Genomic DNA, 27,840 nt, shown 5'->3' with positions numbered 1-27,840 from the left:
CGGAATTATGCCCACTTGCCCGCTTCCGAATTGGGAGATTGGGATCATCACGGACAGACCTATTAACCCGCCTTTTTTCGGCGTTTCCAATAACCTTGGGCGCCCGGGTTTCGATTTATCATGTGTTGAACCGGCCCTCTCAATTTTTTACCCATTTCCGAACTAGAGGAATGCTAGGCGCATCATTTAAGTGACGAAAACCTCGAACATTAGAGAACTTTCTTCGTTCTTCGTGGTATATCCCCTGCACCCCTTCGAATCGTTCACACAGTTAGTTAAACAAAAATAAACATTTTTTTGAGACACCTTGTATGATCAATTTAACACATCAGGCGAAACAGTTCAGAGAAATCTAGTGTCGATATACCTCTGAAGATGCCTATCGAAATTGTAGCGAAAAGTTATGTGAAAAATCTATTGATCGATTGAGCCCGGAAGAAAATTAGGAACTTTCAAAATCTGTATTGCCGTTAAAGCCTTCAGTATTACAATTATAAATGACTTTTCAACACACTGAGCACAATCCAATTATGAATCTGCAAGTGAAAAGTGGTATCCAGTTATCTCCACTAACGGGTACAGAAACACTGGTAACAATTACCATTATGATGTTAGTAACAAGAATTGTTTCAAAAGATCCGACTAAATCTGCTAAAATTCCACCAGGAAAAGACATAATACTCAGTCCATAATAGAATGCACTTTATAACTTGTCCTTCCTGGTATAAAGTCCAGTTGTACCTAGGGCCAAACTAAAATAGAGAATAATTGAGTTTTCAGATTTCTCTAAAAATAGAGAACAAGAGAAATATGAAAAATTTTTGGTACATTTCTCTTTCGATTCATTAATTATATTCGCTTTACCTAAATCTTCCTGAGTGACGTTCGACATCGTTGTATTTCGATGTTCTTTATACATCATCGCCAAAATACTCATTTGAAAATGCCCAAAGAATACGAAACCCATAAAAGAGGCCCAAACTATCATGAAGCCAATCCATATCCTATAAGGAAGCTTTTCTTTGAATGATAAACGTTTGAAACAGTTTTAGAGAACAAGTACCATGAAATACTCAAAGCATTTCTTGAATCTTGCCTGATTCTTACTTTACGTAAATGTTTGTCATTAAAAATGACTTTCTTTCATAACATAGAAAATAAAATAATAAGGAAAGCACTAACATGAATTCAGAGGCTTTTGAGTGCTTGACATTCATCGTGTGTTAGTTGCACCATTAAAGACCTCATATACTGATTTTATGTTCACTTTATCGTATTATTCTCAAGAATTGTACTTTTTTTGTTATTACAAATTTTTGTTTTTTTTAAAGAGGCTGAGTAGCTATACTTAACTTCGCCTCTTAATATGTATTTTTCTTTTTTTTAATAAAGGCAATTTATTATTATTATATACAGTTCATATATGTAGTCCTGTGGTTTCCAAGGGTGCAATTGAACCATGTATGACCAGCCCTAAGAAGCTCCTGACTTCACATCAGTGCTTTTCTTGTTTTTTAGATATTCTTCTTGAATTTTCTGCGGTTCTGACTAGCTGTCAACACGAAATTTCGCATATTTGCTTGGAATAAACATTCTTTATGTATATAAAGGCAGTTTAAACACAGTACGATATGTTTTCAATGGAATATTATATTTTCCTTTTTCGAAATTCTCATTGAATTACCTACGATTCTGGTTACCCCATATAATCATGAAAATATTTGGTATTTACTATTTATGGTGCGTTCTCAGAGTAATAAACATGCTTATGGGTGGGTTTCATGAAACTTTTATTGTATTGTTTTGCTCGATCAAATTTCTGTATTCAATTCCAGTTCATTTTTGGCACTCTCATAGATTTGAAATTACAATCAACGAGTTGATCGGTCAATCAAAGTTTTAAGAAACCCGTTTTTAGTATGTTATGTTACATGTTACCTTTAATGAACTGAATTACACAGGATGTTTATTGCATCAATTGATATTTCGAAAAAAAATGGTGGAGATGAATTCAGGAAAATACTGAAGCTTTTCTTTTGATGAAATATCTGAACACAATTCCAACAAAATCGAAAAGTTAAAAGTGATTATTCTACAAAAGTGTCAACGATTCTAAAAAAATTAATTCATCTTCCACCTTCAGCTGGCCCTGTTTCTCTCTTTTCATTCCAAGGCTGCAAATCAGCAGAACCAAAAAGGACGAATACAATACCGGTAGAGATATAAATAATACCAGTTATACCAAAGATGATTGCCCATTCGGGAGGTTCACTCTGAAACAAATATTCACAAAATCAAAAAAAAATCATAAACAACATTTCAAAATCTAATACCCACCTTATATTTCGTTAATTCCCCCACCTTAGCAGGAATAATGAAACCAGGCATACTGCCAAAAAAGTTCATGATTCCAAACTGTGTACCAGCATAATTAGGAGCCAAATCTTGAGGGTTGACTATTATAGTCACTACACATGCTCCATTGAAAGCCATCATAATAATCAACAATGCAACAGCTATTGGTACATTATCCTCAATAGCCAAATATAAAAACATCACAATACCCGGCAAAAAATGAGCTGAAAGTAAAAATATCACCTAATTCGTATTAAATCAGATGTATGAAATGTGGAGAAATCTACGAAAGATCCAGATAGAAATCTCCATATATCTCTGAATATATAAACATCTGTGTGTGGAAAGGTTATCTAGGGTCAAAATACAAAGAAAGGAAAAAGAATATTGGACATGCCCTCAGGAGAAGCGCTAACCGTATACACGTGTTTCGGGCTTTCAGCCCTCATCAGTACGGTGAAAAAGTGTTAGATGAGCAACACTCGAAGAAAAACAACAAACAAACTGAGTCCACAACAGAAGCCAGCCGTCCATTTGTGGTTTCCGCAGGAAGACCCAATGGGTTTTCGGGCAACACGGCTGGCTTCTGTTGTGGACTCCGTTTGTTTGTTGTTTTTCTTCAAGTGTTGCTCATCTAACACTTTTTCACCGAACTCATGAGAGCTGAAAGCCCGAAAGAGATTCAGGGTATTAATCTTTGATTTTTTATCAAGTTTTTTCTCATAGTATCTTCTTTTCACAGTATATTCAACTTAAATTTAGCATAGTTATCCCAATTCAAAGATTTCATCATGTGAAGTGTTAATTTTGAATGCAAATCTATAGAGTGATATTTTTTCTGGAACAGTGTCCTCTTCTTTTCTCCAGAACTTTTTTTTTGGTGGACCACTGGTAGTTTAGAAAAATGTAAAAAGAAGCAATATGGTCTCTAGTAATCTCAGTAAAATCCAAATTATTATAAAGATCCAGTTGCTATAGGCTGTGATGAATGAATTACTTATTAGTTTTGGTACTTGTCTCAATCTTTAGCGGAGATCAATAAAAATTCGATAAACTGGTATCAGCACTAAAAAGTAGGTATACAAGAAACACTCTGTATCTCGAAAACAAAACGTTTGCAGGCCCATATTTATTTTCTGGAAATTATCCAAGGAATTATTCATTTTCCTTTGTAGGTACCTCGAATTTTGGAACTCCATAAAATCCAATAAATAAATTACATTATTTTCAAACTAAATAACTAGGGCATCAACGAAAAACTCACAAAATGTAATGAATCCTTTCCTTACGACCACTTTCTTCACTAACTCCCTCTTTATGAAGAAATCGGCAATTGCTCCAAATATAAAACCTGATATCAATCTGGAGATGCCTGGCGTCGAAGATAAGAAACCAACTCCTTTCAAATTGAATTTAAGAACGTCTGCCATGAATTTAGGCACGACCGTCAGCAATAAATACAAGCCCCAAAGGCTTCCGAACTGACCAATAATCAAACTAAGGAAGGGTATGGACGTCAGGATCTGCAATATAGGTGGCTTCGACTGGAAGAAAAATGTTCAATTTTAGATTCATAACCATCATCAACCAAGATCTTATATTCTTATACTAACTGACAAAGAAACTGCAACACCCAGAAGGAGCTGAATTTCAATTTTTTCTTTGTAAAACATAGATAGTATAGTAAGGAGTATGATTGATGATTGAAATTTGGAGAAAAAACGAAGGATTTACAATCTTTTTTAATAAATTTGTTGATAATGTGTTTATCCACCGCGATTATCAATACACTTCCCAACACGTCTCGGCATTGATGCAATAAAATGATCTATTTCTTCTTGAGGAAAACTATCCTAAGCTACCTGTACTTAATGTCTCAGAGCCACCAAAGTCCGTGGAAGCTAGGGTAAATTTCCAAGCCTTCTCCCATGAAGTCCCTAACATGCTCTATGGGTGAAAGATCGAGGGATCTGGGTAGCCATGGCAATAGATTCACATGGGTCGCTTCGAAATGTTTAAACTTACTCTGGCAATGAACTATTAGATTCTCGAGCCGGTTATGGTGAGGGAGAACATATGGCTCCACTATTTCTTGAAGGTAACGCTGTCATAGTACCTCGAATACAGACTAAAGGTGCATGTGCAATAGCACTCCATACCATAACGCCTACTGTCCGGTGTACATGACGCTCAACATCAAACTGAGGTTCACGTCTTCCTCCCCGACGTCATCTAACCCTTCTTCGGCCATCATGTCCACCCAAAGACATTCCACATTCCAATGTTGGCGTTCTCTGCACAACTGTAATCGTTGCCGGCGTTGATCAACCGTCAGAGGTAACACAAGATGGGGTCTATAATGCTGCAGTCCAAAAGACCTTATCCGGAGATAAACCGTTCAGACAGTTACAGGATGGCTTTGTTCTCCTAACCACTTATCAGCCAAAGATCTAGTTGTTGCAAATCAGTCTCTAATGGCCATAATGGTCTTAGACGTCGATCTTGAACTTTATTTGTGACCCTTGGACGTCCGGTGCCTACTCTTCTCCGATTTTGGGCACTATCATCAAGCCACGCTTGACAACATCTCATAACAGTAGTTGGATTTCTGTTCGTACAGTTAGCGATTTTTCGAAATGACAACGCCGCCTCCCGTAGACCAATAATTCGACCTCTTTCATATTCACTTAGCTGGCGATAAATTCCGCGTACACGTGCTCTAGGCATTCTAACAACAACTAAACATCGACTTTGGATCTCCTCGAATAGTTTTTGTGAAATTTAAAAACTTGCAAAAAACTTCTACAATATTAAGTGACAAAAATTGTTAACATGGAAAAATCTTCACTTTTTCTTTGAAAAAAAAAATTTTCAAATTCAATTATTTACTCCTTGCTATACTATCTATGTTTTACAAAAAAAATAAATAATTTAAACAGCTCCTTCTAGGTGTTGCAGTTTCTTTGTCAGTTTGTATATTTCGGACACCTTACCTTTCCTATTTTAACAGACCCGGCATGAGATTCCTTTATGTAAGCCACTTCTTCGGCTCCACAAAACCAGTTCTGCTCTGGATAATCGGAAACCAACAACACCCATCCTATGAGGAACAGCGCTGAATTCATTCCAGTGAAGTAGAAACCCCAGGTCCAGCCCATCGTAGAAACAAGAAAACCAACAATCGACTGAGTGATAACACAACCAAGAACGTTACCCATGAGGCATGCTGTGAACTTGCCTTTTTCATTTGGGGGTGCCCAGGCGCCCATGAGGCACTGCAGAGAAGGATACTGAACGCCCTGTAAGGATTCAATAATATCTTCAATTTTTTATTAGGAAAGTATAGGGTGTGTAGAAGTAGAGAATATGAACAAAAAAGCATTATAATTAGGGATTCACGGCTTGGCTTGATATTCAAGCTACTTTACTCGAGCTTAAGCCAAGTAGCTTGAGCCTTCATTGAAATAAACTCAAGTTCAAGACAAGTAGTAGTTTTTCAATGTTAAGTCATGTTACTTAAGAAATAAATACTTGACTTAACATTGAAAACGTACTACTTGACTTGAACTTGAGTTGATTTCAGGTCAAGCTCAAGCTACTTGGCTTAAGCTTGAGTCAAGTAGCTTGAATATCAAGCCAAGCCGTGAATCCCTAATTATAAACTTCCACCAAACAAGAGTAGCATATAATAATGTATTTCAACTCATTGATACTTCACTCGACATCAACCTACTCCTGACAAACCAACAAGCAGCCTACAAACAAAAAGGGGGACCCAATTTTCCATAACTGCAAATACAGAGGCCGAGGTAATAGCAGCACATATCGAAGAGCTAACAATAACAGTCCAGTAAGGTCCAAAATACTCAGCTATAGGACCGCCTGGTAGAGAACTGATGGAATAACCGTAAAAGTAGGCTCCAATGAGTTGTCCCTCTTGAAAAGGAGTCCAAGGGTACCTAGGACCATACTGAAAAAAAAAAACACAAGCATAAGAAAAATAATAGAATGTAAATTATGTTTCTTGGTGGTCAAAAATTTCGCGACTTGTGATCCATAAATTTGAAGGTTTCGATAATGACATGACGTCACACTTAGTGAGATTTTTGGTACCAACTAACCTAAAATAATTGGAAAGTGCCTAGGCTTATAACAAGATCAGTGAATTTCAGAGGCTGATAATGTGGAAACCACACTATGAAAAGAGAAAAATATATAATAAAAACTACGAAGCAATGATGTAAAGGCAGGAGTTTTGCTGCTCGATCATTCATGCGCCCTTGGAGTCCAGATTATTGTATTGAGTGATTTTTTTAGACTTGAGAATGGCTACAAACAATAGCCGAAACGTCGTCATTGCTAAATAAAAAATAAAGAGTATTTCACTGGAATATATTTGGTCACCTATACCCAATAACTCAATATATATTGTATTAAGTGATAAATGATGCAGATGGGATTATTTAATTCTGAGTTCACAGTGGACATAATTATTATTATAATGAAGTTGCAGACGTTGCAGTAACCACACCAGTAACTTTTCATTTCTGAATATGACAACATCGTTGTCAAAACAATGTTAAACGCTTATAAATATTCCGTGAATGAAATTGAGATTACTACAACTTCATTAAGATGTAATTCATAAATTACATCTCATATGAGATGTACTTGATGTCAGTGTGTTCTTCATTTTTCTTGTATATAGGATAGGTACTTACGTCTGGTGGCATTTGAGATGTCTCTGTACCGTTTTCCAATTTTACTGTTTTGTTTCTGTCTAACATGGCAATAAGAGTCACAGGAAAAAAAGTTTGAAAACAGTAATTCAAAGCTGTGCTCCATAATACCATCATAGCAATCAATACTCGATAAGGAGGTTTCTCTATAAAAATTCAATAAATTCAAATAGAGAAGAATTGTCTACTATATACAAAATATTTAGTAAGTAGTTTAAATTTTATAATATTAAAATGAAATTTTTGTATACAACTGAAATTCGGCGGAGCACAAATATAACAATAAAAAAATATTATAAATTTAACAATTTAAGGAATAAGGAAAGACAATTACTCAATGCCATTCCAAACCAAAAATTCAAGAGTCTTCATTTTAATCTCAAAACATTCTTCATTTTCTTTCATAAACTTCATTCCAATCAGACAGTGACTCAACTGACAGAATATATTTTCAAATTTTGTGATTTTGCGTCAAATAAACGTATCGATGGAAGGTGAAGCTTCGTTCGAAAAAATTCTTATCCATCTTATCATGGAGTGAAATATTAACCTTTTTCTTACCAGAATTATAAGAATTATGTTTCAATAACGAAGAAACAACAATAATTGTCTCAGTGAAAATTCACGAATCGACATTCAAACGATAAATATAAAATAGTCTGAATACTGCAGTTATTCTCATTGAGAATGAGTAAGTTCAAGAGGGTTTATTTTCAAGTCAGTTTGGTTGCGATGATCCAAAAAAATGAAACATTTCACAACGAAACAAGTAATACTACAGAAGTGGTAGTACCTAATGTAAGAATTCCTCATAAGCATATTTCCAAAAAATTGACTGCCATAAAAAGCTATCATTCAAAATTATTTTTTGATGCCTCTACTTAAAACCATTGCCTCAAATCTACTTTTGACCTAATGATAAGTGTACGGTATAAAATATACAGTATTGGCATAGATACGTCTCGATAAAGTAGATATACAAGATTGGTCAATACATGGTCCACTGGAATAGTGCAACAATCAAAACATCTTCGTGATACGATATCAAATGATCACTCAAGTGTTCTCTTTCAATGGCGAAGTGGGGATGGTCTCAGTTGCAGCCTGCGCTAGCGCTGTGCTGACTGCTGTTACATTAATATTCTTGATTTCATATCCTAGTGAATGAAAAGCTAATTATTTCTTTTTCAACAGTATGGTCCAAGGTACATGTATAACAACTGGCAGGAGGGACTGATAGTGGGTGCTTACTTCTATGGTCAAACGATTACCTCATTACCAGGAGGGCCAATTGCAGAATACTTTGGAGCTTGGATCTCAGTATTCTGCAGTGCTTTGCTCAATTCTGGAATGACCTTAATAGCGTTGTTTGTAATAAGTGATAACTAGGTACCTCTTTTTGTCTGCCGGTTCTTCATCGGACTGATATCTGTGAGTTAAATCGAAAAATCCTTTTTTTGTTGTTTTAGTTACTTGTTACGCACTTAGATATCAATAGTTAACAATCTTACATCTTACAGGGTGTCCAGTATCCAGCGCTTCAGTGCCTTATAGGCCGATGGGCACCACCAAATGAAAAAAGCAAGTTCTCAGCTTGCCTCATGGGAAATGTCTTCGGCTCAGTCTTGGCTACCACCGCTAGTGGTTTCTTGATCCCTAGATTAGGCTGGCAGTCCACTTTCTACGGGATCATCTTGATGAGTTTGTGTTTCAGCATCTTCTGATTCTTGCTGATTGCTGATTACCCCTCAAAGTCATGGTGGTGTAGCAAGGAAGAAGTAGAATTCATAATGGACAGTCACCATGGGTCTATAGAGCAAGGAAAGGTGCATTTCAAGGATATGGATGACCATCCATATACTGGGTGGGCACAGTTTCACAGTTGTCCACACTATTCAGCATTTTTAACGAAAACAATTTCAAAAAGATATGTGAAAGGTGGTAAAAAATCGATCCTAACGATGGGATCTCCGAACTAGAGGAATTAAAGAAAAATCAATGGCATAATTCAAGCCCTTTTTTTCGAGAAACGAAAGAAACTTAAAGCCATTTGTTGATATTTCCTTTCATTTTCCCATTTTCATCAAATCTGAACTCCTATATTAATCTGATGATTATGCTAAAAAAAAAAATAGGTTTCTCCCAAGTTTTTGAGATATAATTGAAAATTATACTTTGTCGACTGGGGAAAATAATTTTTTTCTGATTTCAAAATATCTATCATTATGCTAAGTACTCTCTGCATAAATTTGGATACTCGTGATTTTATACATTCATATCTAAAGATCTCATCATCAGGCATCGAATTTGAACCACCAGATACCAAGTACTCCACAGCAAGCTCCCTCATTACAAAAGTCTCTAAAAACGAAGTGTGAGAGGAATGAACGGTTATCTAAAAAGATTCCAAACCTATGTTTTGAAAGTTACATAATCCGGATGATGGCAGATCCAGAGGACAGCTTCTGCTGTGCAAGGAGAAGGCTATATGCGATGTAGCACTATCTTACTGGAACCAGAAGCTGCCCGAATCATATTCTTTTATTTTTCAGTGCTAAAATTCTCCAGCTCGACACAAAATTAGCCTAAGTTCCCTGTAATGCTGTAATCACCTTCTTTGCCAGGCCCAATTGTGCATATAAAGAAGACTGCATTTCAAACTGTAGATTTTGGGTTGTAGAGAAATCATCAATTCTCCAGTAATGGGAATTGTACTTATAAACACACCTAAAGAGATAGAAGTGAGCTTCATCGCTCGTCCAGAAAATTGCAGTGAGAGAAATTAGTTAATGATTTGTCAGGCAATAGTCAATACGCCACCCCATTAGGGATTACAGAAGAAGCATGTTTTCCTGCAGTATTAGATGGAGGCTGCTGGATATATTCTAGCGATTTTTTTGATAGTTATGGTGGTGTAAGACAGACCCTTTCTCTTCCCACTCATTTCAGAACCTATTGTTTCGAGTTTATGCAATCAAGAAAAAAATATGTAGTCAGGATCACTCGTAATTAATGATACCGATACCTTTTGTTAGAGTTACTGAACAGCCCCTTACAATAAAAGTCTAAATAACAAATCCAAGATGCTTTCCGGACTAAGGCATGATCAGGACTAAGAACTACACTGTTTATTCCTCTTAACGTCAATTCTCTTGGACAGTCCTTTCCTCAATACTGATTTTCTGGAATATGGGAGCTTGCCATGGAGCACCTATATAAATGCTACATGGAATACAATATGATGCCAAAAAAGTTCGTACGAATTTTATGATGTTGCAAATGCTGTTAAAGTGACAACACAGTTGTCAAGAGTGAAGAACAGATAATAATCATTCTGGAGAGTTTATAAATTTAATTCTAAGTTCATTTTGCCCACTGAAAACGTCAAAATGAGGAATGCACTGACGTGAAGTCAGAACCTTCTGAGCGGTGCTTCATTAATACATACATAATTGCAAACTTGGAGAACACACATAACACAAACTTTTTTGGTATTCTGATACTAATTTGAAAATCAATAATTGTTTATTTCCAGGTTATACCTCCTTTTCTCAAAATATTCACTTCTGTCCCCTTCATAGTCCTGGTGATAGGGCAATTCGGCAGCCTTTGGGGTTTGAACCTGATCGTTACCTCAATGCCCAAATTCATGGCTGAAATTTTACAATTCAACATGGAGAAGATGGGAACTCTTGCTGCCCTTCCAAGTTTGGCACGTTTGATAATGGGTTTCATATTCGGAGGTATTGCTGACTTTCTCCTCAAAAGGGAGATAGTTCAGAATAAGGCTATAGTGAGAAAGGGCTTCGTGGTCTTCTGTAAGTAACAGTATGAAAAAAAAAATCAATTTTTTTCCCTTCACCTACTTTAATAAAGGGTGTTTTTTTAGAGCTATAGAACTTTAAATTGCAATAAAACAACGATTGATTATTCGATTGACATGAATTTTATTTATTTAGATAATCTTGTGGCATTACATTTTAAATATGATTTCTTTCATCTGCTTGTTGGGTTTTGATCTATGTGCTGTCTGAGATGAGATATTTCAAATTTCATTCCGATTATACGGCGGAGTTTGGATTAAGTATATTGTTGTTTTATTGCTCATGGTAAAGAGTTTTGTTTTGTTTTGTAAACTGGGTTTAGGAGGGTTAGATGGAAGAATAGACGCATGGATAAGGTTTAAGGTAGATTGTACGGTACTAGATAATATTCTCTACCTTGTTTATGCGAGCTAAATCTCGCCCTCAATAGTGTAGTTCAATGTGCTTTCTAATTTTTTTCTGAATAAAGACCTTTATTATTATTATTATTATTATTATTTCTGGCATATGACCGCCACGGCTGGCTCGGATGTAGTCCAATCTGGACGTCCAATTTTCGATGACTTTTTCCAACATTTGTGGCCGTATATCGGCAATAACACGGCGAATGTTGTCTTCCAAATGGTCAAGGGTTTGTGGCTTATCCGCATAGACCAATGCCTTTTCATAGCCCCACAGAAAGTAGTCTAGCGGTGTTGAATCACAAGATCTTGGAGGCCAATTCACAGGTCCAAAACGTGAAATTCGGCGGTCACCAACAGGTCTTTCAATAAATCGATTGTGGCACGAGCTGTGTGACATGTTGCGCGGTCATCATGGTTGTTCAATTCAGGAATGAAAAAGTTAGTAATCATGGCTCTATACCGATCCCCATTGACTGTAACGTTCTGGCCATCAACGTTTTTGAAGAAGTACGGATCAATGATTCCACCAGCCCATAAAGCGCACCAAACAGTCAGTTTTTCTAGATGTAACGGTGTTTCGACATACACTTGAGGATTAGCTTCACTCCAAATGTGGCAGTTTTGTTTGTTGAAGTCGAGGTTGACGTAGCCATTCAACCAGAAGTGCGCTTCATCGCTAAACAAAATTAAATGGACGTAGTGCGCGATACGTATTCCGCACAGAACCATTATTTTCGAAATAAAATTGCACTATTTGCAAGCGTTGTTCAGGCGTGAGTCTATTCATGATGAATTGCTAAACCAAACTGAGAATAAATCACTTGACAGCTGTTAAATCGGTCGCCATCTTTAACAGTAATGCCAACTTAAAGTTATATAACTCGAAAAAAAACACCCTATATAAGATGTTACTCGCGAATCACTCATCTTCTAATATTTGGTTGGTGGAAAAGTAATTCATTATTTTCAGCCCATTTGCTTCCTGGGATCACTTTATTCTGCTACACCTTCATCAGCGCCAGTGCAGAGTTGGCAGTCAGCTTCTTGGTCATTATGCTTGGATTCAATGGCGCAACAGTCGTTACCATGCTGGTGAATAATCAAGACCTGGCACCAAATTTCGCGGGCACCCTGTATGGAATTATGAACTGCTTCGGATCAATGCCTGGCTTCATAATTCCTGCTATCAACGCCAAGATATTAGAAGAAAAGGTGAGTTGAAAAATCTGCTTCAAAGGTTATGGAAAGAGATGGCAATGTTGAATAGTTAATTTTTGGAATTTTTCTTTTAGAGTGATTGGTCTAGGTGGACAACAATTTTTTCCATCGGTGGAAGTGTCTATATTAGTACGGGACTGCTGTTCATGCTTTTTGGGTCTGCAAAGTTACAACCTTGGAATGAAAAGAAGTTCAGGGATAGCCAAAATATCAATAGTAATGCACCCAGCTAAATAATAATTATTATCCAATGTAAAAACTCCAATTGATTAGAAGCCAATAAACAGATTGGTCTGTGGTACAATGTAAAACTTTGGTACAATTCATTTCAATAAATAATACACTAGTATCAACACTCTAAGTCGATCAGCTGTACACATTGATCTAATAAGGAGCTGTTTGAATTTAAATTTTTTTTTTTGTAAAACATAGATAGTATAGCAAGGAGTAAATGATTGAAATTTGGAGAAAAAATCGTGAAGGTTTTTTCATGTAAACAATTTTTGTTATTGGAATATTACAACAAACCAGCTGTTCGAGGAGATCCAAAGTCGATGTTTAGTTGTTGTTAAAAGGCCTAGAGCTCGTGTACGCGGAATTTATCGCCAGCTAAGTGAATTTGAAAGAGGTCGAATTATTAGTCTACGGGAGGCAGGGTTGTCATTTCGAGAAATTGCTAACCGTACGAACAGAAACCCAACTACTGTTATGAGATGTTGCCAAGCGTGGTTTGATAATGCCCAAAATCGAAGAAGAGTAGGCACCGGACGTCGAAGGGCACAAATGAAGTTCAAGATCGACGTCTATGACTTATGGCCATTAGAGACCGGTTTGCGACAACTCGATATTTGGCTGATGAGTGGTTAGGAGAACAAGGCCATCCTGTAACTGTCCGAACGGTTTACCGCCGGATAAGGTTTTTTGGGCTGCAGCATTATCTACCCCATCTTGTGACATTGGAATATGGAATGTCATCAGGTCGTCTTTTCTGAGGAATCTCGATTCTCCTTGAGTGCACATGATGACCGAAGAAGGGTTAGACGATGTCGGGGAGAAAGACGTGAACCTCAGTTCGATGTTGAGCGTCATGTACAGCGGACAATAGGCGTTATGGTATGGAGTGCTATTGCACATGCATGTAGGTCACCTTTAGTCTTTATTCGAGGTAACATGACAGTGCTGCGTCACCTTCAAGAAATGGTGGAGCCATATGTTCACCCTTACCTTAACCGCCTCGAACATGACCTCTCAAGAGCGCATCTATGTATTATTAGATCAATGATGGCAATGATATGCATAGCCCTGTGAACAGGTTACTCTGATTTTAAGTAGTTTTCAGTCGTCCTGAGCAATCAAAAGCCTATTCCAGTTATATAAAGCGTGGAATGTCCCCCAAGCAGCTGGTACTGCATGTTGGGTGATTTTTAGAAGATATAGGCCAATAATTAAAGGACATTTTGAAAGCCGGAAATTGTACAGAATTGGCACTTTTTTGTAAAAAGAAATAAAGCCAAGATGTGCTTTTGTATAGATATTCCATATAGATGCAACCACTCGTCAAACTATCAGATAATATTTCAGATATGATGGTGGAAAAATAGTTCTCAGACGTGAACCCGAAAGTTCAGGGCATCATGTGTTGTTCTATTTTATTGTAATTTAGATAATATTGAAATTATTATTGTAACCTTTAGAGTCCCCAGCAGAGAGTTGATTGATAAATATTTTCCCAGGTCAATTCGTCAATATAATGATGAAACTTTCAATCAACGTCAGAAAATATTATAAATCTTTAATACAAAAACAGTTTGCTTCATTCCTTAATCTCTAACGCAAATAGTTACTCAAAGAGTTTAACCGTTGTTCATTTGTGAAAACCTGTGCTACCTATATTTTAATCAATATGGAATATCGTACTGTAAGTTTTAAGAATTCAGTACCTTGAAAATATAAGAATAAATATAGGAAAACCTGAAAATTATTAGATATTCACAAGAAGTCATGAAATATCGTAGTTCAAATTAGTTCTTAGAATCCTATCAATAATTTAAAAGTATAATAAAAACAATTTTTTTAAATATATAGTATATTAAAATTCGTGAAAATTTTTATAAAAATTTACAGATTCGTTCAGTGCACAGTGGCGGATCCGAGAGAGGGGTTAGTAAAGGGGGTTATCACCCCGCCTCGTCTAAATATTCATAGCTTTCAACAAAGAGTAAATGCTTTCAGTTTAACTGCTTCCTCAACAAATATAAACGAATAGCAGTGATCAAAAGTCTGAAGTTATCGGATTCATTTTTAGTTAATTCTCAATTCGATCACCATAACGTTCTCCGACTGATTTTTTGTAATTAGGTACTGTGATATGCGGATTTTTTTTTCTTGTTTTCACTATTTTTGTTACTTTGTTGACTTATTACCTTATGTTACATTTATATTCCACCTTTTGGAAATGTGTTTTATTTGGTTTCTGCATATGCAAAATGTGGTTTGTTTCATTTATTAATTAAATGATAATTAAGAAAAATATTCATCAATTATTTTCATGTTGAGCAGATATTGTTGACTAGAAATATATTTTCATCTCATTTTGGTGACAAATTAAACTTATATTATTATTTTGTATGTCTATTAGAAATATATTAATATTTTACTATTGTCTTATGAGAATTTTTGTATCCATTACCCCCTAAAGAGTACCATGGATCCGCCACTGTCTATGCAAAAGTAAATAGTTATTGATGAATTGATTTAATACAGTTTTATTATGAATTTATTGGCAACTAAATTATCATGTAAAGGAACAATCATTAAAGAATAAAAACGAAACTAACTTCAATAAAAATTAAGAACTGATTTATCTATGATATGTGACACTTATTTTTGTTTTGATACAGACAACAGAAAATGAACTTGTATGCCCTTGAAATGTTGATTTAAAATTTAAAAAAATACTTTGCATTTACCATTGAAAAAATAATGTTTATAAATCATAAATTATTAATGAAAGAAAAATATTCAACATTCATACAAGGCTATTAAATGGTATGGTTTAAATAGGTTGCAAAAAATGCCAATGAAATGCGAGGACATGAAATAATATCTCTATCAACGGATTCTAGTGAAAATTATGTCGAAAATGATAAGAAAAATGAATCGGATAAGAAAAAAACGTTTTTGCAAGATGTAAGTGAAGCGAAATTAAAATTTATCGCGGAAGCTTGTTTACATATTCTGTCTTGGGGGTATTAAAATGTGATAACCTCTCACTTATCAGCTTAACCTTTGCACTTAAAAACATCCTATTTATCTACCCCCTACACATGAACAGTCCAGACGATCACCAGATTCCGTATCGAAAGGTTATAGTCAGAAAACTTGTTTATTTTTGTACATGTAGATTGCAAAATTTAACCGTTGCTGAATCGTAACAAGACGTAATAGTGGTATTGCTCAAAATATATTTTTCTATTTGTTGTTTTGTACAAACGCGTATTATAATGTTTTTCAAAGTTCTAATTGTCAACATGTTTTGTCCACACGTAAATATGCAGAACGTACTTGTAGAAAATAAATTCAGAACTCACCCTATCTATTATTCTGACTACTCCGATACAATTCTATAAACGAAAATATATTTATTTTCCGCTTTTCCTATAATGGAGAATAAAAGAAATGTAAGTTCTATACGAGTGATTTTCTCATAGTGACAATTAAGTATTTTACTAATTCTTTTTTTTTTTCATTACAGTATCCATTGGTGAAATCCTTCCTAGCTGGTTCTTTTTCTGGAACATGTTCCACTATTCTGTTCCAGCCTTTAGATTTGGTTAAGACCAGACTTCAAAACCCCACTACTGTATCCATAAAGTAAATATATTTTATACTTATTCAACTATTTTTGATAAGATAATTATGGTTCATAAATCTCAAAAATCACATTCCATTTAACTATTTTTTGCCTTTTTTGGGGAATGTATTGTTCCATATTTGAATTGTAAACAAAAATGTAATTTCTCATTTATATATTCCTTCCAGTGGCCGTCATGTCTCAGTTGGGATGTATAATATTTTTGCTACTATTCTGCAAGAAGAGCAGATTAAAGGGCTTTGGAGAGGAATGACCCCTGTAAGTTATAATTATTTATTATAAATTCTATTCAACTTTGTCAACTATCTAGAAAATTCTTCTTACTAATAGTTCATTGCTTTTCTTACAGTCCCTTGCAAGATGTGTACCTGGTGTAGGCCTCTATTTTTGCACTATCGACTTTATGAAAAGTCACTTTTTCCCAAATAAATCTCCTGGTCCGTTGGAGGCAATAGCTATGGGTCTAACTGCTAGGAGTTTAAGTGGCGCCATTTTGATTCCTATTACCGTTATCAAAACTCGGTAAGGAAACATAAATTATTTAAATTTTCTCTAAATGCTTCTATTTTTTCAACTTTTATATTTATTACTCGATTTATTACACAGGTATGAAAGTGGTGTATATAACTACAGCAGCATGGGATCAGCCTTCAAAGAAATCTACTCGAAAGAAGGTTTCAAAGGGATGACATGCGGATTGCTACCAACATTATTCAGAGATGCACCATTTTCAGGCCTCTATCTTATGTTTTACCTGCAAGCAAAAAAGCTAGTTCCTTCAGGTAAGTTGCAATCTTGAATCAAAGGAATGATTGTTGCACAATTAGCAGTAATTTAATCAAACCAAATGCTAATTACTAAAAAAAATTATATCACAAGAACTTTCCCAATATAAAAATGAAATAACCTATATAAAGTTCATCATTGAAAAAAGTATGATTGATATTAGAAAAAAAATTCAACGCTACATTTTGTTTCCAGATGTGCTGAACTCGCCATATGCTTCTCCAGCTCACTTTACTTGCGGTGTCACTGCAGGCATTTTGGCCTCGTTTGTAACACAACCAGCTGATGTGATAAAAACAAAAATGCAGTTGTACCCTGATAAGTTCCGAGGTGTTTGGTCTGCCGTTATCCATGTACATTCCAAGTATGGGGTTAAGGGATATTTCAAAGGTATAGTTCCTAGAATGTTGAGACGTACACTTATGGCAGCAATGTCGTGGACCATCTATGAACGAGTGTCTCTATCGATTGGGTTAAAATAGCATTATGTTCCTCTCATCTAAGGCTGAAACCCTGATGGATAATATCATTTGAAAAGGCCGTCTGAAGCCTGACGAATTCATGAATTGTGGCAAGAGTGAGAGTATTTGCCAGAAGTGGTTTATGTGCAGATAGATGTACTTTTTAAACTGATTTATATATTTTATGAGAATTTACAATTATAATTATACTATATTACTTTAATTATTAATTAATGTTATGTTTGAGAAATTTTGTGAAATAAAGTATTGAGTTATTAAAAGTATTATTCTTTCGTACATGCATAACACCCAAATAAACCAATTCACTCATTTCCAGGTAGAATAATTGCTTTTAAGTCTGCCCTCAATAGAGGAAGAATTGTAATCACTTATGGAATGAAAAAAAAATTCTAATTTTGTGGATAATCCATTCATTCTACCATGCCTTGTGGAACAAAATCGAGATGGAATATCTCAGTTCCAAACATTTTATGGTTATATTTCATTATTATATGTTGGTACTCAGAACTCTTCTGACACAAATGTCAAATTTGTGATACAGAAAACAATTCTGCCAACCGAAATTGTTCAATGTTAAAATCACTAAACGATATTTATCAATATATTTCAATAAAAATTCAGTGAATTAGAGAGAATAATCTGTAATACTCGTACAGAAGGCTGATTCTAACACTTGTTCCTTCAAAAATCTCGCCACTTCGAGGCTCACTTTTGAATGTGGAAGAATATCAATGCCTTCTCCATTTGTATAATAAATTACTACATAGTGGAATTATAACTGCCAATCTGATGAGAATTAAAAAAAATGGCTTTCAATGAACTTCTAGGTTTATAATGAATAAAACATGAGAAAAACATCCATAAATTTTATATTTTTATCCAATGTACATCAAAACTGTTTTCAACTTAAAATCATCTAATCACATTTTCAAAGCATAATTTATATACAAAAGCAGAGTTTTCTATCTTAAACTTTAATAACTACTCCCATCTGTAAACTATCTAACCCAGTAGTGAGAAAGTTCTCTAAAACTAAAATCGTTGCTTTGTAATTACAGAAAAATTCGAGATTGAATAAAAAATTTTAAATTGAGATCTTCACTGGTATATCCGAACAAAAATGATAATCACTATAGTACTTCATCACAAAAAGTTAAAATTATTGTATTTGTTCCTCAATAAAATATCACAAAATTCCAAGAAATTCGTAGTTTCTATCCATTCTAACAATCCAAAGAATTGATCAACAATCCATCTTAAAAAATATAAAAATCTATAAGAACGTCTTGATAGATCATTAATTTTCTTTATAAATTCTAACCAATAAATATTCTTCCTAGTTGTGGTAATTTGTCTTCAATTGAAGACGTTAAATATCCCTTATTTGGCATTTAAAAACATTTTAATAGTTGATAATTCGTGTTCATCCATCAGCAGCTAAAAATGGCCTGAAATATAAATTATTTTTGAAGTTAACCTTATAATTATCGAATAGTTTTCAAACTTGCTCAAAATCGTCAATTTTTAAATTAAAAGTTAAAAAATCCCACTTACCGTAGTAATATTTTCATTGCTGATTGGTGTGATTTGGCATGTTGCCACCATTAGGGGCAGGTGGAGGAGGAGGAGGGGGCGGACTGTTTCCAGCTCCACCTTGGGGCGGAGTCAAATTGTCGCCATCATCTTGAGCATCATTTTCAACGCCCTCATGAATTTCTTCATTTTCACCTTGAGCCAGAAGAAAGTCTATTATCCGATAATCTCTGCCAGTGTCTGTATTTGCAATCCACAATGGTAGCCATTTGTTCGCTAGCAACCACTGAATAGAAACTTTACTGATCCTGCCAGTAGCGTCTCTAGGCGGTTGAAAACCCTCCAGAGCATAATAATGGTTACTATCAATACTACCACAAGACGACGATAGATGGCGCTCGATTCTTCCTATGCCGTGACCTTGAAAAGATTCGCGTTAACTAAAAATCGAACTGGGATGAGCAAATAGACTACCTAAGATGTCAATACGGCCGTAGGCGTTTCCAATTCGTCCATAGGTACTACAGCTGGCAACTTCTGAGATCGGATTATAAATGGGTTGTTCGGGAACTTGTGGCATTTGTTGGCGTACGTCTTCTATCGTTTCGTAAATATTTTCTGCGTTGCTGGTGTCAGGATCGTTAGGCAAGGGTTCATAATCGTTCTCTAGGAGTACCTGGGGGTTATCATAACCTACAGCACCTTCTGCATTACTGTTTTCTTCATAGTTTGCGTACCTGATCAACAAAAAGTTTTTTAAATCTAGGTATATGAAACAACAATAACTCCTGAACCGATTTCATGATCTTTTTTTCAGTTCCGAATATTTGGAAGTAAAATAACCAGAGGAACTTAATTAATTCACCGAAACTGAAGTTTTTGATTTAATAAAATACTAAAAAAATTATAAATAAATAAATCATTTACTCACCTTGCCATCGTAGAACATGCACTAACGCTCCTGTCATCAGCAACAAGTGACCTTCATATGGATTTATCGATGATAGCCACTCCAGCATAACTGCGTCCTATACCCATACAGCTTGGCAACATGGTCCAAGTACCTTTTTCCGGATTGTACACTTCAACCGAAGACAAATTGCAACAACCATCGTCACCTCCAACAACATAGAGAAGTCCGTTCATAGCTACAACTCCCGCATTCCTTCTGCAAAGAGCCATGTCTGCAACAGGTGTCCAAGTTTCTTTGTCCGAGTCGTAGGCTTCTACGGATTTCCTGACAAGAGGCCCATCATGGCCGCCTACAGCGTAAAGTATACCGTCTAACACTCCAACTCCTAGGAGAATTAACATGAAGTTATTTTTAAGCTCAGTAAACATTCATTGGCTAAATTTATTTCCCTACCTGCTCCACTCCTTCTGTACAACATATCTGGTACGCACACCCAAGTGTCAGTTTCAGGATTATAGCATTCCACAGAGCACAGGCACTGACGTGAAGCTCCATCATAACCTCCAACCTGGCAGGGAAAATAACAAACTGTCAAAGGATGCGCTGATAAAATAGTATATAGATTACAAAGTAGGACAATGCAATTTCGCTAGAATGATTCTCGAAAAACCAGATGACCCTACCGTCAAATGATTAGGCCAAAATTGCAGGTCCAATTTGAGTAATTTTACTTAATAATCCAACTGCCGATAACCTACCGTTGAATTATCTTATCCCTTTGAAACTGTATACGTGGGAAGTATATTACCAGACTCCGTACAAAACATGAAATGCAAAAGCCTTCTAAAAACTATTCATTTTAGGCACAAAAAAAATGAATAAAGGTATTCTACAGACAAATAAAATTCAGGGCATGCCTTTCAAAAAAATAGACTTATTGACTTGTTTTGAAAATTGCAGTATATTTGCCGAAGACTTGACTTTACAATTATCTCGAACGATTCTTAAGATATGATCTCTAGTTTAAATCATTATATTCATGAAATTTGTCGAAAAAAGTGGCCTACGTCAAAAAATACCACAGATAAATTTCATAGAGATTATGAGTATGTTATATAAATTGCGTATTCTCATTTTAAAAAACCACTTTCCAACCAGCCTGTAGAATCAAAAATAATTTAAGCTTATGCACCGAGTACTGCCAATTCCTTCAAAATTAGAAACATTCTCCTAGCCCCAAATTTTTAAGAGTTATCGACTGATCGAGCACTCACCCTATATAATAATTCGAGAAAAAATTATGACAGAAAATTGTGTTGATCGATATGTAATTTTTATGCAGTAACAATAATTTAATTAAAAATGTTCAATTTGCTTATTCAATTTTGGGTATGGTCCGTATATCACCTTGGTTACTATGGCTAGTAAATTGGTGGTCCGTATATGTCAAATTCCTCAAAAACCGGTGACTATTTCCTCAAACTTCGTGAGTTATCTGTCACCAGAGCAACCGTACTTTTAATCTGGTTAGGTTCGGTAACCACGCCCACTCCGGTTGGCAGTTGTCATTTTAATTTTCAGATTATTGTTTATGAATATTTTCCATGACAGCTAATACTTAAAAACTTCATTATTTCAATTATGAAACAAATACCCTTCAGAGCCATTAAGAACTGTTAGTTATTTACAAATTCAAAGAGATCAACCATTTTTAACCTCCAAAATTCTGTCAATGAAAAATTTAGTTGACCATTGAGAAGTGTCAAGCGGTCAGTAAATACGAAGCAGGTTATCTGAAACATTGAAAACCACTAGTAACCGCTCTTAAATTCTCGGCGATATACGGACCATATTCTAATAAATAGCAATACCGAACATAACCTCTGATTTATCCCTGTACTTTCTTAAATATATTTTGTAAAACTCTCAAAATGGATAATGATTCAAATCGCATTTGACTGGCGTTGTCCTACTTTATATTGTGAAAAATATCAACTTACGGCATACAGCAGATTGTTGAGAACACCAACACCTACGCTGCTCCTTCTCGTCGACATCGGACTGATCATTTTCCAAGACTGCTTTTTCGTATCGAAGACCTCAGCTGTGTTCAGTCCGGCTGAACCATCGAAACCTCCAACTGCATATATAAGATCATTCAGAACTGCAACTCCCAAGGTGGATCGTCTGGCTTCCATGTTAGCACAGCTGGTCCATTGGTCTAAGACTGGATCATAAACATCAACAGTTCTTACCCTAAGCGATCCGTTGAATCCGCCTACTGCATATACTTTGCCGTTTAACACTGCAAGTCCTGCTCGACATCTCCTGGTAGGCATTTCAGCAACTTGATACCATCTTTCTTCTTTGAAATCGAAGCATTCGACACTTCGGATGGCTTTAGGTGCTTGACCTCCAACCACCTGAACAGTGAAATATTTCATATTATTGAAAATCGAAAAGAAAAGTCGTAATGTAATTTGTAGGTTATATCATGTCAATAAATTTTTTTAGAACTGCAAAATCTTATTTCAATCTAATATTTATATCCAGATTAAGTTTTTATATGATGGTGGTGTGTTGAGAAAGATCATGTGACCCAGTTTTAGTGTTTTCAAGAAAATTAAATTATTTATAGCAAAAAAAGTTGGCCATGTCAAGTTCTTGCAATCTCGGAGCACTAAAACTGTTTTGTATGTTCGATTTTTCATGGGTCACTGGATCTGAGAAATATTCAACCATGACTAATTAATACCAGAAGAACCTTCATTTTATATAGAGTATTGTCTAGGAATCAACAGAATTTGTTATTCCTTAACAATGATATTTTTCAAAACAGTTAACCCCAATGAAAAATATTGCATCTTATTTTCATATAATTGAAAAGACATATGTAACTGGCATTTACGTAATTCCAACTTTTTCCTCATATAAAAGGAAATTATTTCCACTTTCATCAAGTGTTGAAATGGCTTTTACAAAAAAAACTCAAAAAATGATACTATTCTCAAATTGAACACTTGAATCTTTTTCCGTTGAACAAACAGCACTCAATACAACAAATAAAACAAAACAAACTGAAATCCATACAAAAAGAAGACAACAAAACATTTTACTTTATTTCACACATAATCAAAGTTTTATAAAACGTACCAAGAGTACTTTGGGCAGTCCAACAGGTTGTCTAGGTTTAGTTCTTGGTGTTCTGAAATTAGTTTTACCATCTCCTTTGAGAAGATGATATTTTAGTGCTTCTATAAGGTAATCTTTACACTGAAGGTCTACTTTCAAAAGAGGTTCTTCTTCTACTCTTTGTACCAAATAGTCTTGTGACAGAAGAGGAAGTCTAACATGTTCCATTAATGAAGCTAAATGCTTACGACGGTTGTCCAGATCATGTTGTACCCATCCTATAACACATTCAAAAACCTGAAAAAAAGGAACATGTTGGCCACATATAATCAATTTCCAAATGGATAGTTATTTATTATTTTTCTTACCTTTTCTTCAGAAGGAACTGTCAGTCTATCACTACTTATCAACTTCGAAACTTGTTGATGTGTCAAACTCAAAAACTCCTCACATTCCACAACTTCCCTAAAAAGACATTGAATGTGAAAAACCAAAGGCTGCAAGAACTCAGTTAACTTACGGAAAATGTTGTTCAATATACAACTCAGAGTTTGCCAATAGGTCTAAACAACCATGGATATCTGCGAAGGCCCTGATCCCCAAACAATTTGTCGGATGCAACTGTGCTTGTAAAAAATCACAGCAAGCATCCCTTACATCCATAAGTTGTAACAAATTGGCTGCTGGCAATAAGGCTTGAACATTTTCTTCGGTGACTAAAACTTCTGAAGTGTATGCATATTCGATGAGCAAAACAAGAGCTTGATGATCCACTTCTTTGAGTGTTATCCTGTCTTGTTTGCTCTCTTCAAAACTGTTGAACATTGCATAGAAATATGGGGAACAGGAAGCCAAAATCATTTTATGGGCAGGTATTTCTACTGAATCGGCCACTAAGGTAACATCACAAAGAAGATTTTGGCTAAAATGGAGGTTTATATTGAATGTATTTTATACTAAAACCATAACAAATAAAAATACTTACATTCTCATTTCATTCATCACTTCAAAAGCTTTCTGAGTATGGTAATTATTTCTGTAAGGTGGTCGTGTTTTAGTTCCAATTCTTGAAACATGTTTTTGGGAACTCTCATCCAAGGAGTTTTGACTAGCACATCGTAATAATAAACGACTGAAAAAAGGATTGAATCATTTTCCATTCTATTGAAATTGTTCGCATAATACAGAATTGCAATATGTTAGAAAAAAATTTCAGATATCCTGATAGAAGTACATATGTTACATCAATTATAACATAGATGCATATATTTCAGCATAAATAAATAAAATATATATACAACAAAATTGAGAATATTTTAGAAGTTGAATATAGGATATTGCAAAGGAAGCAAAATATAATAAAACAACTTTGTTTTACAGCAAAGATTATTAATTCCAAATATCATTGAAGTTTTTTTCATACTGCATACCCAACCATTCTTAAAATAGATATAATATTAATATTGACCTTAGTAGAAGAAAAGAACTTATATATCTCTCACATGAAAATAATTATAGGATTATAGGAAGTGTATTATTCTAAACGTAAACAACATTTGTTTATTTACCTTCCTTGAGTTTCCATAGCATCGTTATCATTGTCACACGCGTTATTTGCATTATTGGCTTCCATTCTGAGTACAGATTGATCTGAATCCAAATGATTCAAATACAAAACTGAAGGTGTTTTAGCGGTTTACTTCGAAGGTTCAAACTTGATTGAACTAATTTATACGCAACTCACTTATTCCAGTAAAAAACCTTCGATCATCTCTAGGTCATCTTGTAGTTCATACCAAGAACAACGTTATTTTTAAACTTGTCTAGTTAATCTTTTACAATATCTATTGAAATAAAACAAAAAAAGTATAGCAGTATATTTACATATCAACAAACCCTCATTATGTCAATATTTTATAAACTGTTTATTTTTTTAAGAACGGTAGACAACTGGCATACATCAAATAAAGGCGCGACGTCGCCAAACTGACATATTTTACTGAAAACAAACAAAACTCATAAAGAAAAAGACGGGAATCTTATCGATTCACGATGAAAACATGGCAACAATAACAAACTGCCCTAGTTAGTCTATGGTTTGCTACAGACTAACCAAACCAGATTTTTTTTTCAGGTTGGTATGATTAACTTATGTTAGCTATCAAAAAGCCATAATAAACAGCATTAGAAAAAAGAACAAGGTGGTGTTATGCAACGAGGACTCTCGAAGGGTAATGAGATCATTTTTACTCGATGAAACCAGTTGGTTACCCAGCTACGCCACTGTAAATTCACTGTTCGTAAAGTATAAATGTGGATGCGCTTTTGTGTAGCGCATCCACCAGAACTCATTCGCAATGAATTAAAATCTAATAAGATGTAATGAGTAGCCATATCAATTCCAAATCTTGTTTTACATCTCATCAGACCGGTTCATCTTAAATTCAAAACGATTTATTCATTTTCTTCATCTTCCTGGAAATTATGTATTCGGTGACATCTAGAAAGAGAACATGGAACCAAGTTTCAGTTCGGTCCCCTGTTCAGAGATGGAAAGCGTACGAGATATAGCGTTCTATTCATTGTCCCCAGCCAAGAAAATTAGTTCAGTAAGAAGCAAATAGATGACGCAGGATAGATTTATTCAAAAATATTGTCATTATTTCTGGAAAAATCAAAATATTCCTGAAACAATCTCTACGAAATTCGAAATATTAATTCAGAGCGCATAATACTTTTGAATTACTTAATGAAATAATTAATAATTCCATTTTTCAGACCCTATAGAATAAAAATCATCGTTGCAAGTGATATCTAGTCAACTTGCTGAAATATGTTTGTCATAAAACTGGGATTAGGTAGATTTAATTGGAGGTTTTTTAACGACATGATTAATTTTTGCTAGTTTTAAGTATGAAGAACAATTACCATGTTTTCTATGGATATCTCTGTATAATATGAAAACTCACCAGAGCAATAGAATCAATATCTTTCAAATCGGCTACTGACATTTGAAAATTGTCTTGAGATACCCAAGCATGGAGAATAAAATGTATCTACTTGTTGAAATTTTGAATACCCAAAAGAATTTCGCAAGTTTTCTTGCAATATTCAAAAATATGAGTTTCAAGATATGAAATAAACATGCAATTTCAAATTATATGTTCCGAGAAATACAAAATAATAGAAACACTTTTCGCTTACTACTAACACTAAAATAACTATAAAAAAAAACAGTCGAGTGAAAGCAGCACTTCTATTTTAATAACTATGTTTTATTTGACTATGTATAACTTAAGATACAAAATTAATAAAAGTTAATGTTCATGTTCAACTTCTTCATAACCGTCGGGTAGAGCATTTACATGAGGGTTATGGAACAAAGATTTTCGACCATCTCCCCATGGGAAACGTTTGGTGCGGATATACATGTATTCATATGGGACAAATGGAGGTCTCTCGTGTTCTTTCTTATGAGCCAACCAACAATGGACCATACATAAGGCAATTGAAGGGAATGCAACAAAAAAAGTTAGGTTTCGCCAAACCTTGAAACCGCCTGAAACAAGAACATTTTATTCGTGGTAGTTAATTAATAAACCGTTACTAAACAAAACAATGAGAAATAATGATCTGATACAAGAATTAAAGTGTTCTGAAGTATCTATCATATTGCTTCAAAACAGATATGGTTTCAAAGACTTGAATATTATAGGGGTTGTTTTGGATTTATGTCTCTACTGTTAAATTTAATACTTTTGTTTAGTATCAGTTCATCTTCGAAAGTGTGTTATGTAATAGGATGGATGTTTGAAAGATACATATTGATATAATTTTATCGATTATTGAATATTACCTTCTCCACCACCAGACACAGCTGAAGGGCCATCTACATGAGCAGCCCTTCGAGCTGAAGTTTGTAAAAATCTTCGAGCACTATGTTGCAAAAGAGAAGCCATTTTTACGACTAATCTGCCAAGAATCTGAAAACAATGTCAATTTTTGACAAATGGACATCGAGAAATAATCGTTATTCCTCTATGTTTCTGAATTCGTCTTGTATTTATAGGACTCTAGTTGGGCTATGTACCCAGTCTTGAGTTTAGATTGTTTAGAAGATCCTCGGTTCACAGCATTATAACATTAATAAAGGGAACGAAAATCGCCTTGTAACTGATGCATTTGTTTTGATCCCAACATTGCTCGCTTCTTGTCTGACGGGACACTATAACAGTAGCGTAACATAATTTGATTTATTTCGATGTTCAAAAATAGTTTAGAATGTGAATTATTGATGAAAATTCTTTCGTGCTTAAAAAAACGTAAATTTTTTCTACGTTTAATAATTTAGCCATTGTGAAGCTATGAAAAAAGGATTCCTGATAAAACATTCAACAATGAAATCAGGATTCTGCACGCCTATGGATTCGGCTAGCTCGATTGTGATTGACGACACTAAACTTCCAATCACCTTTTAATATTTTTATTTTGGAAGCGTATAAAAAAATTTAGAACAATTCTTGAGGTGACTGCCAATTTCTTGTATTAAAAGGAACATTTTACCTATCCTTTTCTTAAAA

General features: G+C 34.8%; 5 protein-coding genes across 11 annotated transcripts; 2 read left to right on the top strand and 3 right to left on the bottom strand.

Annotated features, from left to right (window-relative positions):
• Positions 1–307: 307 nt before the first annotated feature.
• On the bottom strand, positions 308–7,520 carry LOC123682806 (sialin-like). 4 transcript variants are annotated; one of them, XR_006747880.1, is made up of 9 exons: positions 7,429–7,520; positions 7,077–7,240; positions 6,089–6,325; positions 5,349–5,654; positions 3,620–3,899; positions 2,338–2,579; positions 1,064–2,273; positions 865–1,015; positions 308–752 (listed from the first exon to the last, which is right to left on the bottom strand). XR_006747880.1 is itself a non-coding variant. In XM_045621601.1 (7 exons), the coding sequence occupies exons 1-7, from the start codon at positions 7,436–7,438 to the stop codon at positions 2,127–2,129; spliced, it is 1,386 nt and encodes a 461-aa protein (XP_045477557.1). In that variant the 5' UTR covers positions 7,439–7,520; the 3' UTR covers positions 308–2,126. The 4 variants fall into 4 exon arrangements, 1 of the variants encoding a protein (XP_045477557.1); XR_006747881.1 differs by having other exon boundaries at positions 865–1,004; XR_006747879.1 differs by having other exon boundaries at positions 865–2,273.
• A 58-nt stretch (positions 7,521–7,578) lies between these two features.
• Positions 7,579–12,851, top strand: LOC123682807 (sialin-like). 2 transcript variants are annotated; one of them, XM_045621602.1, is made up of 6 exons: positions 7,579–7,785; positions 8,289–8,525; positions 8,615–8,920; positions 10,630–10,912; positions 12,293–12,534; positions 12,615–12,851. In XM_045621602.1, exons 3-6 carry the CDS (start codon positions 8,885–8,887, stop codon positions 12,771–12,773), a joined length of 720 nt encoding a protein of 239 aa, XP_045477558.1. In that variant the 5' UTR covers positions 7,579–7,785; positions 8,289–8,525; positions 8,615–8,884; the 3' UTR covers positions 12,774–12,851. The 2 variants fall into 2 exon arrangements, with proteins under 2 accessions (XP_045477558.1, XP_045477559.1); XM_045621603.1 differs by having other exon boundaries at positions 7,682–7,785; positions 8,615–8,958.
• A 1,461-nt stretch (positions 12,852–14,312) lies between these two features.
• On the top strand, positions 14,313–17,937 carry LOC123682490 (mitochondrial glycine transporter A-like). 3 transcript variants are annotated; one of them, XM_045621128.1, is made up of 6 exons: positions 14,313–14,458; positions 16,295–16,413; positions 16,582–16,672; positions 16,764–16,936; positions 17,021–17,196; positions 17,396–17,937. In XM_045621128.1, exons 1-6 carry the CDS (start codon positions 14,444–14,446, stop codon positions 17,680–17,682), a joined length of 861 nt encoding a protein of 286 aa, XP_045477084.1. In that variant the 5' UTR covers positions 14,313–14,443; the 3' UTR covers positions 17,683–17,937. The 3 variants fall into 3 exon arrangements, with proteins under 3 accessions (XP_045477084.1, XP_045477082.1, XP_045477083.1); XM_045621126.1 differs by lacking the exon at positions 14,313–14,458 and adding an exon at positions 15,437–15,729; XM_045621127.1 differs by lacking the exon at positions 14,313–14,458 and adding an exon at positions 15,438–16,220.
• Positions 17,938–18,534: 597 nt separating this feature from the next.
• On the bottom strand, positions 18,535–25,305 carry LOC123682247 (ring canal kelch homolog). The gene is made up of 11 exons (XM_045620780.1): positions 24,829–25,305; positions 24,246–24,392; positions 23,781–24,182; positions 23,629–23,725; positions 23,282–23,557; positions 22,129–22,551; positions 20,582–20,696; positions 20,147–20,513; positions 19,690–19,952; positions 19,237–19,635; positions 18,535–19,130 (listed from the first exon to the last, which is right to left on the bottom strand). The coding sequence occupies exons 1-8, from the start codon at positions 24,891–24,893 to the stop codon at positions 20,200–20,202; spliced, it is 1,839 nt and encodes a 612-aa protein (XP_045476736.1). The 5' UTR covers positions 24,894–25,305; the 3' UTR covers positions 18,535–19,130; positions 19,237–19,635; positions 19,690–19,952; positions 20,147–20,199.
• Positions 25,306–26,502: 1,197 nt separating this feature from the next.
• LOC123682542 (cytochrome c oxidase subunit 6A2, mitochondrial) lies at positions 26,503–27,435 on the bottom strand. Its single transcript, XM_045621192.1, has 2 exons — positions 27,117–27,435; positions 26,503–26,819 (listed from the first exon to the last, which is right to left on the bottom strand). Exons 1-2 carry the CDS (start codon positions 27,217–27,219, stop codon positions 26,578–26,580), a joined length of 345 nt encoding a protein of 114 aa, XP_045477148.1. The 5' UTR covers positions 27,220–27,435; the 3' UTR covers positions 26,503–26,577.
• Between the last annotated feature and the right edge of the window lie 405 nt (positions 27,436–27,840).

Source organism: Harmonia axyridis, chromosome 6 (assembly GCF_914767665.1).
Source record: "Harmonia axyridis chromosome 6, icHarAxyr1.1, whole genome shotgun sequence".
Taxonomy (NCBI): Eukaryota; Metazoa; Arthropoda; class Insecta; order Coleoptera; family Coccinellidae; genus Harmonia; species Harmonia axyridis.
Note: the sequence above shows the minus strand (reverse complement) of the source record. Positions and strands in the feature narration are given on the sequence as shown.